The sequence below is a fragment of the Mus musculus genome, chromosome 8 (genome assembly GCF_000001635.26).
Source record: "Mus musculus strain C57BL/6J chromosome 8, GRCm38.p6 C57BL/6J".
In the NCBI taxonomy this organism is placed as follows: Eukaryota; Metazoa; Chordata; class Mammalia; order Rodentia; family Muridae; genus Mus; species Mus musculus.
Window position 1 is genome coordinate 63138059 of NC_000074.6, and position 15572 is coordinate 63153630.

Sequence of the window (15572 nt, forward strand, 5' to 3'; positions counted from 1 at the left end):
TAATTAACAGAAAATCATTTTTATTTTTCTTTATACTAATGTAGCTAATAAAATGGTATTGATTCTATTAATCCACCATTACTTCTTGCTTTTTACAGTTTCTTGTTTACGTTTTCATTTTTCATTTTTTGTTTGTTTTTTTTGTTTGTTTTGGTTTTGGTTTTTTTGGGGAGGTTGTTTGTTTGTTTTTTGTTTGTTTTGTTTTTCTGAGACAGGGTTTCTCTGTGCAGCCCTGGCTGTCCTGGAACTCACTCTGTCCAGGATGGCCTCAAACTCAGAAATTCACCTGCCTCTGCCTCCCAAGTGCTGGGATTAAAGGCATGCACCACCATGCCGGACCACGTTTGCATTTCTTACTGTTGATTGAAATGTCTGCAGTTTATTGCATAAATGAAAATAGGGAAAAAAATCCCTTGGGGATATATTTTCTGTTACAAATTTCTGTTTTCACTACTCTAAAAAGGGTAATTTCCCTACAGCTGTACTTCTATTTTAATTATTGTTTTTTCATTTCTAAAATAAAGACAAAATTATAGGGTTTTTAAGCCATCAATTGCTACTAACTACCAGGTCTGCACCCAGTGTTTGGTTACGATCAGCACAATTATTTTATCTATATTGTTTCCAGTTTCCACATGTGTATTTTGACACTAAATTTATTTTTAATAATTTCCCCATAAATCAATGATGCATTATTTGAAGACCAGTGTTGTTTATTAATATACTAACTGAATCTTAAATATCTTTGAAGAGTAAAAGTTCTATTTTATTATATTATGTAGATATTTTATTTTATACTTATACATTTTATATCTTTAAGTAAATAAATTTAAAAACATAAATGTATTATTTATTTTAATTTACTACTACTACTATTATTATTAATGTATGATATTTTTTAGTTTCTTGCTACCATATTTTTGTATTACTTGGTGTTATTTTTTATTTTCTTGATACCATATTTTTGTATTAGTTGGTGGGTCTGTGGAACTTTAGGAAAAGGTCAATGAATATGACCAAAATAGATTTTTGGAACTTTTCAAAGAATGAGTAAAAATAAAACAAACACACAAAATTCGCTAAAGTTATATAATATTACATTCTCAAAATAAATGTTAAAGAACTCAAAGTTTATATTATATCTTTTATGCTTCTTTACACTTTTATGTTATTTGATATTTTCATGCTCTCATAATCTATAGCCATTTTATACTGTCTAATGCCAATAAGCTAAATATTCATAGTCTTCTCTCACTGAGGTAGAAAGCTGTAGACAAAAAAAATCAATGAGCGAGATATGCTTTATGTAAACATCTCTTATGTTTTTAGTGATTTATATAAATATTGAATTCATTAACATACTCTTGCTAACAAGAAATAAAAATATTCTACTATTACTTAATATACTTAATCTAATCTACTAAAATTAATCTGCCTAATTTTCCAATGCTTAAAAATGATTATTGTAACACACATATATATATATGTATATATATCCCAGAAATTACTATCTTGAAATTGTATCTTCATGAAGCTGTTTATGATCTATTATAGTTAAAAACTGAGGCATTTAAAAAACTGTTTATTTTTAAACCTTTATGTTGAGTATTTTTAACACTATTTTTTAAAAAATAAGAAATAGCCATGCTATTAGATTTGCAATTCTATTGTTATTGCTAAGTCTCAAAAGTAAATATAGGTCAGTTATTAAAATTTATCATTACTCAATGTGTCTCACCTCTACAGCCTAAGGAATTTGCATTAACCCAAATTTAGTAACTAGAGGATTCTCCCTTTTTTTTTTTTCCTTTTCAACATATGTTTATAAAAATTTGATTCTACTGAGTGTTCCACATTTTTAAATGTACTCATGTGTAGAAATGGCCTTTCTCTCCTCCCCCCCCCCCGTGTGTGTGTGTGTGTGTGTGTGTGTGTGTATGTACAGCTCACACACTGGCGTGTAAAGGTTTGTGTACCTGTGTACAGCTTGCAGAACTCAGAGGAGGTTATTTTGTATCTTCTTATATTCTTTCTTCCTTATTCCCTTTACACTTGGTCTCTCATTCAATTTGAAGCTTTCTGTTTATTTGGACTGAGAACCAGTGAAGTTATGTCTGTCAGATCTGAGTAGCTCTGCCTCTCAAGGCTGAGTTACTAGTAAGTATAAGCATGTCTGCTTTTAATGTGGCACATAAGTTCATATACAGATTAATCCAGACTCATTTATTCCTTTATAAATTTCATTCAAATCAAGTTGGGGCCCAGCTTGCATGCATTTTCATAATTACATAGTTACACACACAAATACATACATTCTCACAAATCCATACATTCTCACAAATCCATACTTACATATTCATATGGAGCAAAAGACCAAGCATGGGTGCAGAAGGAATTCACTCATTCTGGATGAGAAATGAGCTCCAGTTTTTAATACATAGAAAAAGAAAAAGCTTCTACCTTTTTAATGCTAAATGAATTAAACCCATGTTTGTAAGAAAAAGCTTTTTTTTTTTTTTTTTTTTTTTTTTTTTAATAAGCCTAAGCCTGCCTTAGAGTGGTTTTGTCTTGTTTCCCAAGATGGATGGGGAGGCCTGGGTATATTTGGTTTTGATGGGGTTATAGAAACAGAAGGAAAAAGCTGATGAAAAATGAGGGTGTTTCTGTGGTCACCAGAGAAAGCAAACACTCCCAGCAGATGTTTACCAAGACAATGGCTCTCCAACCTGGTGGACCCAGCCAGAGCCCTCTCTTCTTTTTCCCTTTAGCCCTGGGCTAGATCTATCCTGCAGATCCCTACTCCTTTCTCAGCTCTTCCATGGCTCACAACTGCACCTGGGTGCTCAAGAGCCCAAGAACCATACAGCCCCAGCAACTGTGCAGGAGCAGGGACACTGGAAGGGATCTATATAGAATACAACAGTAATAATACAACCTTGCATCCCTGTGGCATAAACATGCTGTGGTAAAATATGATAGAAGAAAATGAAGTGTTGAGTTATCAAGAACCAAGAGAGTACAAGGAAAACAATTCTGTGACCATGACAAGTATTTATGAACAAAGTCCAGTCAAGAAAAATGCCCCTGAAGAAGAAAATTTACCATGGAACAATTGTCCTGAATACCTAGCAATTGTGGTACACATAAACTAAAGATGTCTTCAATCTGCTTTGCTTTAGTGGAAGATATGAAATATCAGATTTTATTAGAAGATTCAGTGGATAATTGTTTGAGTGTAAAAGACTAAATCATAATTTCCTTTAGAGAAGTAATGAAAAACAGGTACAAATTTTTTGCAGTGCAAGAATTGCAGCTAACATTTTAATTTACTGAGTTCTCAATACTAGGAATTACTATTAAGGTGTGAGCTTTTATGGCTTTGTTATTGAAAATAGTTTTTCTCTTACAGTATATTTTCATCATGGTTTCATCACTGCTTCTATAAGGGTGCACCTCTACCTACCTACCCACTCCTGCCTCAGTGCCCTAGTATTACCCTACACTGAGTCTTCAAGTCTCAACAGGACCAAGGGCCTCCCTTCCCATCCTCTGCGACATATGCAACTGGAGCCATGGGTCCCTCCATGTATACTCTTTGGTTTGTGGCTTAGTCCCTGGGATCTTTGAGGGGTCTGGTTGGTTGATATTGTTGATCTTCCTATAGGGATGCAAACCCCTTTAGCTCCTTCAGTCCTTCCCCAACCCCCTCTATTGAGGTCCATGCTGAGTTTGCTGGTTGGCTGTGTGCATCTAAATTGGCCTAGTTTTTTCATGGGATACACCCCCACTTACCTACCCACTACTGCATCAGTGCCCTAGCATTCCCCTACACTGAGCCATCAAGACTCCACATGACCAAGGGCCTCCCCTTCCTTCTTTCATAATTTATCTCTCTTAATTTTGACTTTCAATCAAATTGTATACTTGATGTCACACATTATTTATAAAAACTAGTACTCTGTCCTAACAACACATCCAAAAACAATATCACAAATCATAGCCATCAATAATTACATGTAGTTGGGAGGAGACAAACAGAACAAAATGAATAGGTAAAGGTGAAAGCTATTAATATGGCTATTAGTGAGTACATGAACTGGAATAATATTTAGTGATATAAAAGCATGTAGTAGTAATTCTTGCTGTATAATTTTAAACCTATAAAATAGTATACATCATACAATAATTCAGTCTCAAACTACCACACCAATGTTTCTTCCTTGAATATTTAATTCTGAGACAAATGAATAATAGTCATTCAAATTAGGAGGCAATGGATAGGTGATTATTCAGTAACTTAAAGTTGTTGAAGTATTAACCTTTTGTAAATACACTCTAAAATACTGATTATAAATTTTAAATATAAAGTTTTGTTCATATCTTCATGTACGAATGTTTTAATAAAAGTTTTGTATTAAAAAAATCATTACATCATGCATTTGTGTTGGAAGTCACATAGTGACAACCTGAAGTCATTGCTTGCAGTGGTATGCAGAAACAAGCCATAGGTGAAAAAGCAGCCTATATCTATGATGCACTCAGGCCATGCACCCTAGTAGAGCAGTTTTTGTGACACAATATAAACTATTACCTCATCTCTTGATACTTGATAACGGTATTTAAATGGCTGCAGAAGCTTGGGGAGTACAATCATAACAGAAATGGATTGAGCATTGTTGTCCATTGGAATTCCTAGGGCTACATAGTTTTGTCTATATTGTACAAAAGTGACTTTGTACAGATCAGGTTAAAGCCCATAGTGCGGATTTTATTTAGTATCCAATAAATTACCAGTGGTACTGACATCTTTACCTATAAAGATCTATATGCTTTTACTATAGCGATCAGCATCTATGTAATATAAACAATGTTGCTGTCAATATAAAATGTAGTACTATGGCACCTCTTCTTATTTCTATCTTTACTAAACTGAAGAATAGTTTTAATCTTTTGATTTGTGCTTTTCTTGTCAACAGAAAATCCTGGAAAAGACCTGTGTCTGCAAAGACTTTAAATCTATAGCAATGTGGGGAGGTTGAAATGTTTCAGGTCTAAAAGCTAGTTGCCTTAGGCTTGCTCAGTATCCTGAATAGCCATTCCATGGCCACCTCTATGCCAGAACAAAGCTTTTGAAATCTATTAACTTGTGGCAACCACTAACTTTTACCAACTCCAAAAACCTAAGAAGTTCATCAGCGGATGGTATCTTAGACTATGGGAAAAACTTCTTGCTTCCTGCTTTTACCACCTCTCTGATATAAACAATTTGTTTTGTTTTGTTTTTTCTGATTATACTTGTTCTGTAAAATTATAAAACTTCATGAAACTGCTTCCATGTTGTAACATGGTATTTGGGATAACATTTTTTATGTTCTCAGGTCATGATCCCTCAAAATGACTCCAGAAAAAAAAATATTCTTGATTCCCTTCCTCATGAGAGTAGTAGTTTGGGATTGACTTTCTTATATACTTTCCAAATATGGTGTCCTATGAATTTTAATTTCTGAGTAGAATAAGTGAGACAGAACTAAACTGTGAACCTGTCTGAGTTACAAGGTTAGAAGACACAACTATCTGTAGAATAAAAATATCAGAATATCTCATAGACAAATATAGTAAAATTCCATGACCGTGCTTATGAGGAATAAGACAATAGGAGGTGGTGTGTGTGCATATGATCATAATATATTATTTATATGCATAAACATGTCAAAGTTGAGAAAACATACCACAACATAATGGAACAAACTTTCATAGTCTAAATGTTTGATGAGATTTTGTATCTCCCTTTATAGAATAATGAAAATTATCTTTCTTCATTTTTCCACTCTTCTCTGTAGCTTTAGATCCTGCTAAGGACCCATGCTTAAAGACGAAATGCAGCCGCCACAAAGTTTGCATTACGCAGGATGCTCAGACTGCACTGTGTATCAGTCACCGGAGGCTCACACACAGGTAAACCCTCTGTAATTAAATTTTACTAATAGAGCAGTTTTATTTAACATGTTATAAATAATTACCAATATCGGTTAATACTTGATAAAGGTATTTGTTTAAATGGCTCCAGAAGCGTTGGTATATAGTTATGATAGAAATGGATTAAGCATTCTTGTCCATTGGAGTTACTAGAGACTACATAGTTTTAAGTGTATTATACAAAGCTGACTCTGTACAGATAAGTTTAAAGTTTTTTATCTGAATAATTATGCTTTTTTCAAATTTAAACAGTAGTTGCAATCTGAGTACCCATGTAAGTGATTTGCAGTGAAACCTCTGAATTGGAGCACTCTGTGAATAGAAAGATATTTTACCAGGGTGTGGGAAAGGAAGACAAACTGCTAGACTATCTCAGACTGCTAGACTATCTCAGAGAATAGAGACCAGTACCTGGTAGGAAAAGCCTTGACAGTCTTTTGGTAAGGTAGCAGTGTGAGGGGATAAGGAGCCAGAAAAGCTGGAGGTTGGGGTACAATAGAGACTTTATTCTATTGTAGGATATGTGGATTAATTGGGAACCAAGACCACCTTGAACTAATATAGTTGACCATTGGGAGTGCATAATATAAGTAGTGGCTTCCCAGCAATAAATAAATACATTAATTAAAAAAAACTGTCTTAAAAGATGCCTATGGAATGTGCAGGTTAAGTTTAGCCACTGGTTTAGTTCTTCCTGATTTAGCCTCAACTGTCATTTAGGCCATTGTCATCAATACTATCTTTTTTAAACCTAACTTCCACAACTTATTCTTGCATATATATACATCTACCTCTACCTCTACCTCTACCTCTACCTCTACAGCTACCTCTACCTCTACCTCTACCTCTACCTCTACCTCTACAGCTACCTCTACCTCTACCTCTACCTCTACCTCTACCTCTACCTCTACCTCTACCTCTACCTCTACCTCTACCTCTACCTCTACCTCTATCTCTATCTCCATCTCTATCTATATATAAATGGGTTTGTGATTGTTTAGGATAAAAGCTTAAAATCATAATTTGGAGATTTTGGACAATATTAAAGAACCTTTTCTTTAGGAATCATTCCTACAGGAGTTGTCCTTGCTGCCATACTTTCAAGTAGTCAAATATTCCTGACACTGACTGGGTTATAAACATCATGTTATCACAAGTCCCATTATCCCTGTATAGTTGGTTCTACTTTGAGAAGAGTCATTCACTTACACATAGCCTGTGCAACATAACACCAAGATTTAAAAACTGGCAGTCAACACAATCCCAGTGGAACCAACCAATGGAAAGAAGTGATGTATTATCCTTATTACATTCAGGGAATCCTATTTATGCCTTTCTTTGTAAAAGTGGATTAATTTACGTATTGATTTTAAATAAAACTAACAAGGGAACATTGCTGCTAGCATAGTTTCAAAAGAAAATTGAAATGTTTGATTTAGTAGACCTGCATACAAATATATTAAAGACACAGGCAACTCACTCTAGATTCTTCAGAGGTGAGGAATAGAATCATAAATTATATCTGCCAAGGGTAGAAAGCAGAATTTATATCCAATGTGTACTACTTAATAAGACCCTATCTAGACTAAAACATAAAACAATGACTAGATCCAGAGCTTGCTGGTAAGGTAGAATAGGTAGGATATGTAACTAGCCACCATGAAAACCAAGAGATGGAGAAAATGAATATTAAGGAATAAAAATGAGTATATATATATATATATATATGAACATGTACATATATATACAAACATATGAACATTACTTAAACATAAATATTTGCTTTTTGATGGATATGTATATACATGTATATATTTATACACACACACGTGTGTGTGTGTGTGTGTGTGTGTGTGTGTGTGTGTGTGTGTATAATGCCTCCTTTAATACTCTGCTTGTATTAGAAATTCTATTTTATGATGCCAGTTTTATGGTGCCAAATAGTTAGATGCAAGACAGATGGGAAAACAATCTGAAAACTTCATGGTTTTGAGATATATGTATGTTATGTTGATACAGTGACTGCAGACCTTAAAGAGTAGCATTTAAATATTTTAAATCACAAGTTATGATATTAGTGTTCTAGAAAAATTCACAAAATGACAGACCAGAGTTGCCGGTGTCAATTATCTTTCACTCATGACTATCTTTTGTAAATAAAGCAGTGGATATTCTGTAGTCTAGACATTTTGTTATTCACCTAGTTTCCTAGGATCCTAAAGATTTCTGAATTTTCTAAAGCTTTTACCCTTAATCGTCACAGATTTAAATGGTGTTATTTCATGTGTGAAATGTGGAATAAAGAGTTTGACTTGAACAATAAGTAAGCAAATGGTGTCAAATTGCTTTCAAATGAGATTCATCACCTACGTTGCAGAGCTTGGACCAAATAATTTATTTATAAGCAAGAATTAGGACTAGAGAGACTTTTCAGTAGTTAGAGAGTTTTCTGCTCTGTTAGTGAAACCAGGTTTTGTTCTCAGTGGCTACATGGGACAGCTGCTACTGGTAACTCCATTGCAAGGGGTTTTGATGCCCCTTTCTGGCCTGTGTAGACACTGAATCCACAACTCTATTTGCTGAGATTGACATTTAAGCTTATCCATATCCATGCTATGTCACCGTGATGACTTAGCTATATCCCCTGAAGATGACTCAAGGCACTTATCAATAAGCTTGGTGACCTTCATTGAATTCTTACAACCAACATCATAGAAAAAGAGAACTGAATCTTGCAAGGCACCTTCTGGCTTCCAGTAATGCTCAATGGCATACACATACCTATAATCTGACCCCCTCACAAAATCAATTAATCAATTGATAAATAAATAAATACATAAATATGTAAATAAATTTAAAGATAATTTTAATAAACTACATACAAAAGGAAACTTGGTTTCCATTTTCCATGGTAAGGATGGTCAGAAACAAAAAGTACAAATATTGCTTAGTGAAAGCCATTAAACCACCTTGAGAAGTAGCAGCTGAATTTCCTTTAGTGACCATTAGAATGAGAAAGATCTCTAGAATTTAAACTGGCAAGTTTCAGTGTTTTATGTAAACTGTATTTAGTGTTCAGGTGACAGGATATTAATATTTTATATGACTTGAGAAGTTAGCACAAACTCCATGTGTATACAGCCCTTTAGGAACTAGAAATTTGGCATGCAGGTTGATCAATGACAAAGCTAATATGGGAGATAACAGATTGCATTTGGAGGTATGAGAACATGCTGAGGTATAATAGTTAATGAAAAGAGATAGAAACTATAATATCAGATTTTTATACTGATATTATCTTATCCTAACACTAAAAAGAAATGGATCCCCTGTCTGTAGCCTAAAGTGTTGGGAAAGTCTTGTTATTCAAAGATCTTTTCCCTAATTCCCTTTCCAAAGGTTACATTACAACATCTTCTCATTTGCTTTAGTCTCAAACTTCTTCTTTCATAATGTTCACAGAATTCACAATAAATTTACCCATTCAATCTTTCATTAGTTTACTCGATATTTTGTAATGTTGGCTCCTTTGCCTCTCCACTATTGTACAGCCAAATTATAGGTACTGACTTGTTCACATTTTCATTGAATTGTAAGAAAATATTGTTATTTATAGCTCACTCAGCAGTGGAGTTATATCAATAAAAAGAGCGATTCTGGACAAATTGTGTCTATGTGCTGACATGGAAACTTAAGAGGTCTTTGAAAAGTCAGTGGTGTTTGATAGTATTTTGCTTGGGCTAAGTTTTAAAGGAGTGTTTTCTTGACTAGGACACAGGTGGGTGACTAAGGCAGACTGGTGAAGGAAAGTTTAGCTGAAGTAGACACAGGGGAAAGGATGTTCTGTTAAAGCAAACACCTGAATGAGGAATCTTTGCTAACCACACACATGTGTTGGTCCGGCTTACATTGCATAGTTGAGCTGCATTTGTCGGGACTCCATAGAGAGAAATGCACCAGAAAAATGTCTGGTGGTGTGCTGCTGCTTCTTGCCACTAACTCAGACTCTGGATGATTGGTAGAGTGATGTCAGCTGAGATAGACACTCATGGTGAGGTAAGACTCGTATAAGAAGCATGTATAAAAAGAACAGTGACAATGGCTGAGCTAGGCCTGCTGTGCAATGCTTGTTAGTCTCATGTCTTCACCACTCTTTTCTTCCCTGAGAGAGGCACAGTTGAGAATTTTTCCTGGTGTTCCTCTGTGTCTATCCTGCTGACTTGTGCCAAGGTTGAGAACCAGTTGTCTCTGTTAGGTCGTGCTACTGCTATTGATTCTTGTTTGCTATCCTAACTCTATTGAACTGGACTTCTGGTGTATCAGTAAAGTTTTTGAGAGTAGATTAAGCTCCCACTGCTAACCTGTGACTGAACTGCTAATTTCCTGACAATGCAGATAGGATTTGCTCCAAAGAAACATTTTTAAAACAGGTCCATTGCCCCTGTATCCTTTTATTCCCCACTACTTCTCATGGGTGGTTGGCTAAAAAAAAGCAGATAAAGTGTTTAAGAAACATTATTGGACCTAAGATTTGGAAAAAAATTAAAGTTACAATGGGCTTTATACAAAAATGCAAGTTCAGGATGTTCATGGGGGTAATACACATATAAATTTTAAAATATTGAGAAAAAGACTTAACCAAAACAGAAGTTATCAACACACAAACTAGTTGAGGTCCATACAGTTAATTTTAAGTTGTAAGTTCATGGCTTGGATTTGTAATTAATTACAATAACTAAATTGTTCTTTCTCAGTGATATAAAAAAAAAACAATTCTTCTGAAATCAAAGAAATCATAATTGCATAGCTTACTATATATTTTTTGTCTTATAGTCTCATTTATTTTGTTATTTTTTAATTAGGTATTTTCTTCATTTACATTTCCAATGCTATCCCAAAATCCCCCATACCCCCCCACTCCCCTACCCACCCACTCCCACTTCTTGGCCCTGACATTCCCCTGTACTGAGGCATATAAAGTTTGCAAGACCAATGGGCCTCTCTTTCCACTGATGGCTGACTAAGCCATCTTCTGATACATATGCAGCTAGAGACACGAGCTCCGGGGGGTAATGGTTAGTTCATATTGTTGTTCCACCTATAGGGTTGCAGATCCCTTTAGCTCCTTGAGTACTTTCTCTAGTTTTTAATACCACCTTTAACCTCGTTTGCCAGCACAGAGTTTGATAGAAACTATCCAAATATGTCAGGCCCCAAGTAATGTTATATGGGTGTTATTTCGTGTATGATATTCTGTGATGAAAGATCCTGAGCGCACCACACCTCCAGTGTTTTCTTACAAATATTCCATTATCATTATAATTATCATTAGAAATTAAAGCAAGTAGTTTTATATTGGAAAAACACTTATTATAACATCTTTATAAATATGTAGGTGATTTAATGCACTGTAATCAATACCCATTTTTTTATTTGTTATCTAGTGTCACAGTTCTGCCAATCATGAGTGCCAAGGGCTCTTTGTTTCCATGTATCAGATATCCTGATGTTTTGTGCTCCTGGGATGCCTGTGTAATGCACCTAATTATCACTGTCTCTAGATCAGAGTTTTGGGTGCCCATCAATGCAGTCAATATAAAAAAAAAAAAAAAGCAAAGCAATTCAGTAAAAAGAAGATGCTGTCATTGTAGGACAGAGTTATTCATGTTGATAGTTATTCATGTTGATTTCAACTTCGCTTGCAACACAAGATAAAAATCAAGTCTGTCAGCGAATGTTTTTGGCCTCCTAGGAAGTTATTGCATGAAAACTTATAAAACCTACTTAAAATGTTAGTTACCAAAAATAGAAATCAAAAGATTACAAGCAATAAAATTTTTTCATGCAAATAATTCAATTGGGGAACTTATATTTTATAACTTTATTTAAGATGGGACCCAGTTTTTTTCATATTGTCAATAATTTCATGACAGGGGTCTTTTATTCCAATTGTTTAAGTTATAGTAGGGTTATGAGATATATGTTGAGGTTATCTGAAAATAATCATAACTATTTTTAAATATTTCTTGTGGTACTGAAAAAAAGATAGCCTTTCTGATATCTAAATACATTGAAAGTGTCTCCAAATACTGTAAGAATTGACTTCCAATATTTATTTCATATTTAGTATGTGAAAATCTATCTTTAAAGCTCCACCCTCCAACTGTTCCACATCCCATACTTCCTCCCCACCCCCTTGTCTCCACAAGGATTTTCCCACCTGCCTCCCACCACCTTACCTGACTTCTAAACTCCCTGGGGCCTCCAGTCTCTTAAGGATTAGGTACATATTCTCTGATTGAACACAGAGGCAGTCCTCTGCTTTATATGTGTTGGGGGCCTCATATCAGATAGTGTATGCAGCCTGGTTTGTGGTCTAGAGTTTGAGAGATCTTAGGGTTCAGATTAATTGAGACTGTTGGTCCTCCTACAGGGTTGCCCTTCTCCTCAGCTTCTTTAAGCCTTTCTCTAAATCATCCACAGAGGTCAGAAGCCTCTGTCTATTGACTGGGTACAAATATTTGCATCTGACTCTTTGAACTGCTTGTTGGGTCTTTCAGAATGTGATCATGCTGGGTCCATTTTTGTGAGTGTGCCATAGCCTCAGTAATAGTGTCAGGTCTTGGGACCTGCCCTTGAGCTGGATCCCACTTTGGGCCTGTATCTGCACCTTCTTTTCTTCAGACTCCTCCCTATTTCCATCCCTGCAGTTCTTTCAGACAGGAACAAATATGGGTGATGTTCTGACTGTGGGTTGGCAACCCCCTCCCTCATTTGATGTCTTGTCTTCCTGCTTGAGGTAGGCTCTATAATTTTCCCCTCTCTAATTTTATCCTTTTGAGTTCTAAGAGTCAGTCTCTCACCTCCCAGATCTCTGGTGCATTCTGAAGGATTCCCCTAACCTCCTACCTCCTGAGGTTGCCTGTTTCCATTCTTTCTGCAGGCCCTCAGGGCTTCAGTCCTTTTCCCTCACCCAATACCAGACCAGGTTGCCCTCTTTCCCCACTCCCTCCCCACCCATTTGCTCTGCTAGGCTCCTCCCTCCTTTCACACCTGTGATTACTTTCTTCTCCCCCATAAATTGGACTGAGACATCCTCACTTGGACCCTCAGCTTGCTGACATTTTTGAGTCATGTGAACTGTATCTTGGGTGTTCTGTAATTTTTTTGAACAATATCCACTTATTAGTGAGTATAAACCATGTATGTCATGTTGGGTTTGAGTTACCTCACTCAGAATTTTTTTCTAGTTCCATCCATTTGCCTGCAAAACACAGGATGTCCTAGTTCTTCATAGCTCAGTAGTACTCCATTGTGTATAATGAACATAGTGGAACACATGCCCCTGTGGCATGGTAGGGCATCTTTTGAGTATATTCCCAAGAGTGGTATAGCTGGCTCTTCAGGTAGATCTATTTCCAATTTTCTGAGGATCCTCCAGACATATTTCCAAAGTGGTTGTTCTAGTCTCCAATTGCACCACCAATGGAGGAATAGTCCTCTTTCTCCACATCCCCTCCAACATGTGTTGTCACCTGAGGTTTTCATCTTAGCCATTCTGATTGGTGTAAAGTAGAATCTCAGGGTCATTTTTATTTGTGTTTCTCTGATCACTAAAGTCTTTGAACATTTCTTTAGGTGCTTCTCAGCCATTCAAGATTCCTCTTTTCTGAATTCTTGGTTTATTTCTCTATGCCATTTTTTTTTATTAGGTTGTTTGGTTTTTTGGTTGAAAGCTTCTTGAGATCTTTATATAGTTTTGGATATTCTCCCTCTATCAAATGTAGGGTTAGTGCAGACTTTTTACCAATCTGTAGGTTGCTGATTTGTCTTATTGACATTGTCCTTTGCCTTACAGAAGCTTTCCACTTTCATGAGGTCCCATTTATCAATTTTTGATCTTAGAGCATGAATCATTGGAGTTCTATATAGGAAATTTCCCCCTTTGCCAATAAGTTCAAGTGAGAGGATACATGATCTAATTGTCTCTAAAAATACCCACAAATATGTTTTGTTTTTAACCAATCTAAACATTTCCAAAGGCAGTTGATCAAAATTGAATATTTTAGAGTAGCTTTCTGCTACAGTCTCATAGATTTCTAAATCTTCAAATCTTCCATATAGAATGCATATGGCTGTGAAATCTGCTTTATTTTTACATATTAAAAAGTCCTGTTAGTATGTATATGCTATATACAATCCTTTCTTATTTTAAAAACAATTACACTATGTTTTGATAGAATGTGTTCTGATCATAGTTTACCTTCCTCTCTGTTTCCACAGATCCTACACATCTTTCCACATATCCTGCTCCATGCCTTATTTATCTCTCTCTTTAAAAAACAAATGTGCCAATAAAGATTAAAAATAAGGAAAAGCACAAGAATCACACACACACACACACACACACACACACACACACACACATGGCATATATGTAAAAAAAATAACAGCATAAAATCAGGAACCATTATATACAAACTGTGGTAGTTTGAATATACTTGGCTCATGGAATGGCGTATTAAAAGGAATGAACTTTTGAGGGTAGGTGTGGCCCTGTTGGAGGATGTGTGTAGCTGTGGCAGTGGGCTTATTAGACCCTCCTCCTAGCTACCTGGGTGACAGTCTTTTCCTAGCACCCTTCTGATCAAGATGTAGAACTCTCAGTTACTTCTCCAGCACCATGTCTGTGACCATGTTTCTGGCCTGTCTTTATGATAATGGACTGAACTTCTAAACCTGTAAGCTAGCCCCAATTAAATGTTATACTTTATAAAAATTGCCTTAGTCATGGTGCCTCTTCACAACTATGCAAACCCTAACACATGAGCAAAAGAACAAAAAGATTTAAAATAAATTGCCCCAAATTTCCAGGACTATGTGGTGAAGGATCACATTGTCTTCAGTGGGCTAGACCCTTCCACATCAACCATTATTTGAGAAAATGATCCATAGGCAGTTCCTACAGGCCAGTCTGATAGAGCCATTATCTTAACTGAGTTCCCTCTTTCCAGATGACCTTAATGTGTATTAAAATGAAAAATGATTAACCAACATAATATCCTAAGTTATTATTTAGAGGAAAGTTAGAAAAATGAGTTTCCTTATTAACAAAACATGGCAGATGAAAATATTAAATAAAATTTATATAAGTTGACTTTTGATTACTTTTTAATTTAAGATTATAATTTCCTTTTTCCAAACCTTATATCCTCCCATATTCTCTTTTTGTCTCTGTTTTTAAATCATGGCTTATTTTTGGTTGTGTATTGTTATTACACACATCTACGTCTAAGCATATATATCCCTAAATATAAACTACTCAGTAACCTTGCTTTTATTTTTTATGCTAAAAAATTATGAAAACTAAATGTGGATAAGGTCACAGCTCTATATTATAGATCAGGAACAATATATGACATTTCTTTTTTCCTAGATGCACTTTGGTGGGTTTTCTTTTTTTTTTTTTTTAATTTTTTACTACGTATTTTCCTCATTTACATTTCCAATGCTATCCCAAAAGTCCCCCATACCCAACCCCCTACTTCCCTACCCACCCACTCCCCCTTTTTGGCCCTAGCATTCCCCTGTATGGG

The 15572-nt window shown here is 35.4% G+C and overlaps 1 protein-coding gene across 6 annotated transcripts in view; it reads left to right on the top strand.

The window, feature by feature from the left end:
* The window catches only part of Spock3 (sparc/osteonectin, cwcv and kazal-like domains proteoglycan 3), a 406102-nt gene that overhangs the window by 187059 nt on the left and 203471 nt on the right, over positions 1 to 15572 (top strand). For all 6 annotated transcript variants that reach the window (XM_006509517.3, XM_006509516.2, NM_001252620.1 and 3 more), the window contains one exon: positions 5841 to 5955. In XM_006509517.3, the coding sequence (XP_006509580.1) occupies positions 5841 to 5955 (115 nt within the window). The remainder of the gene's footprint in view (positions 1 to 5840; positions 5956 to 15572) is intronic.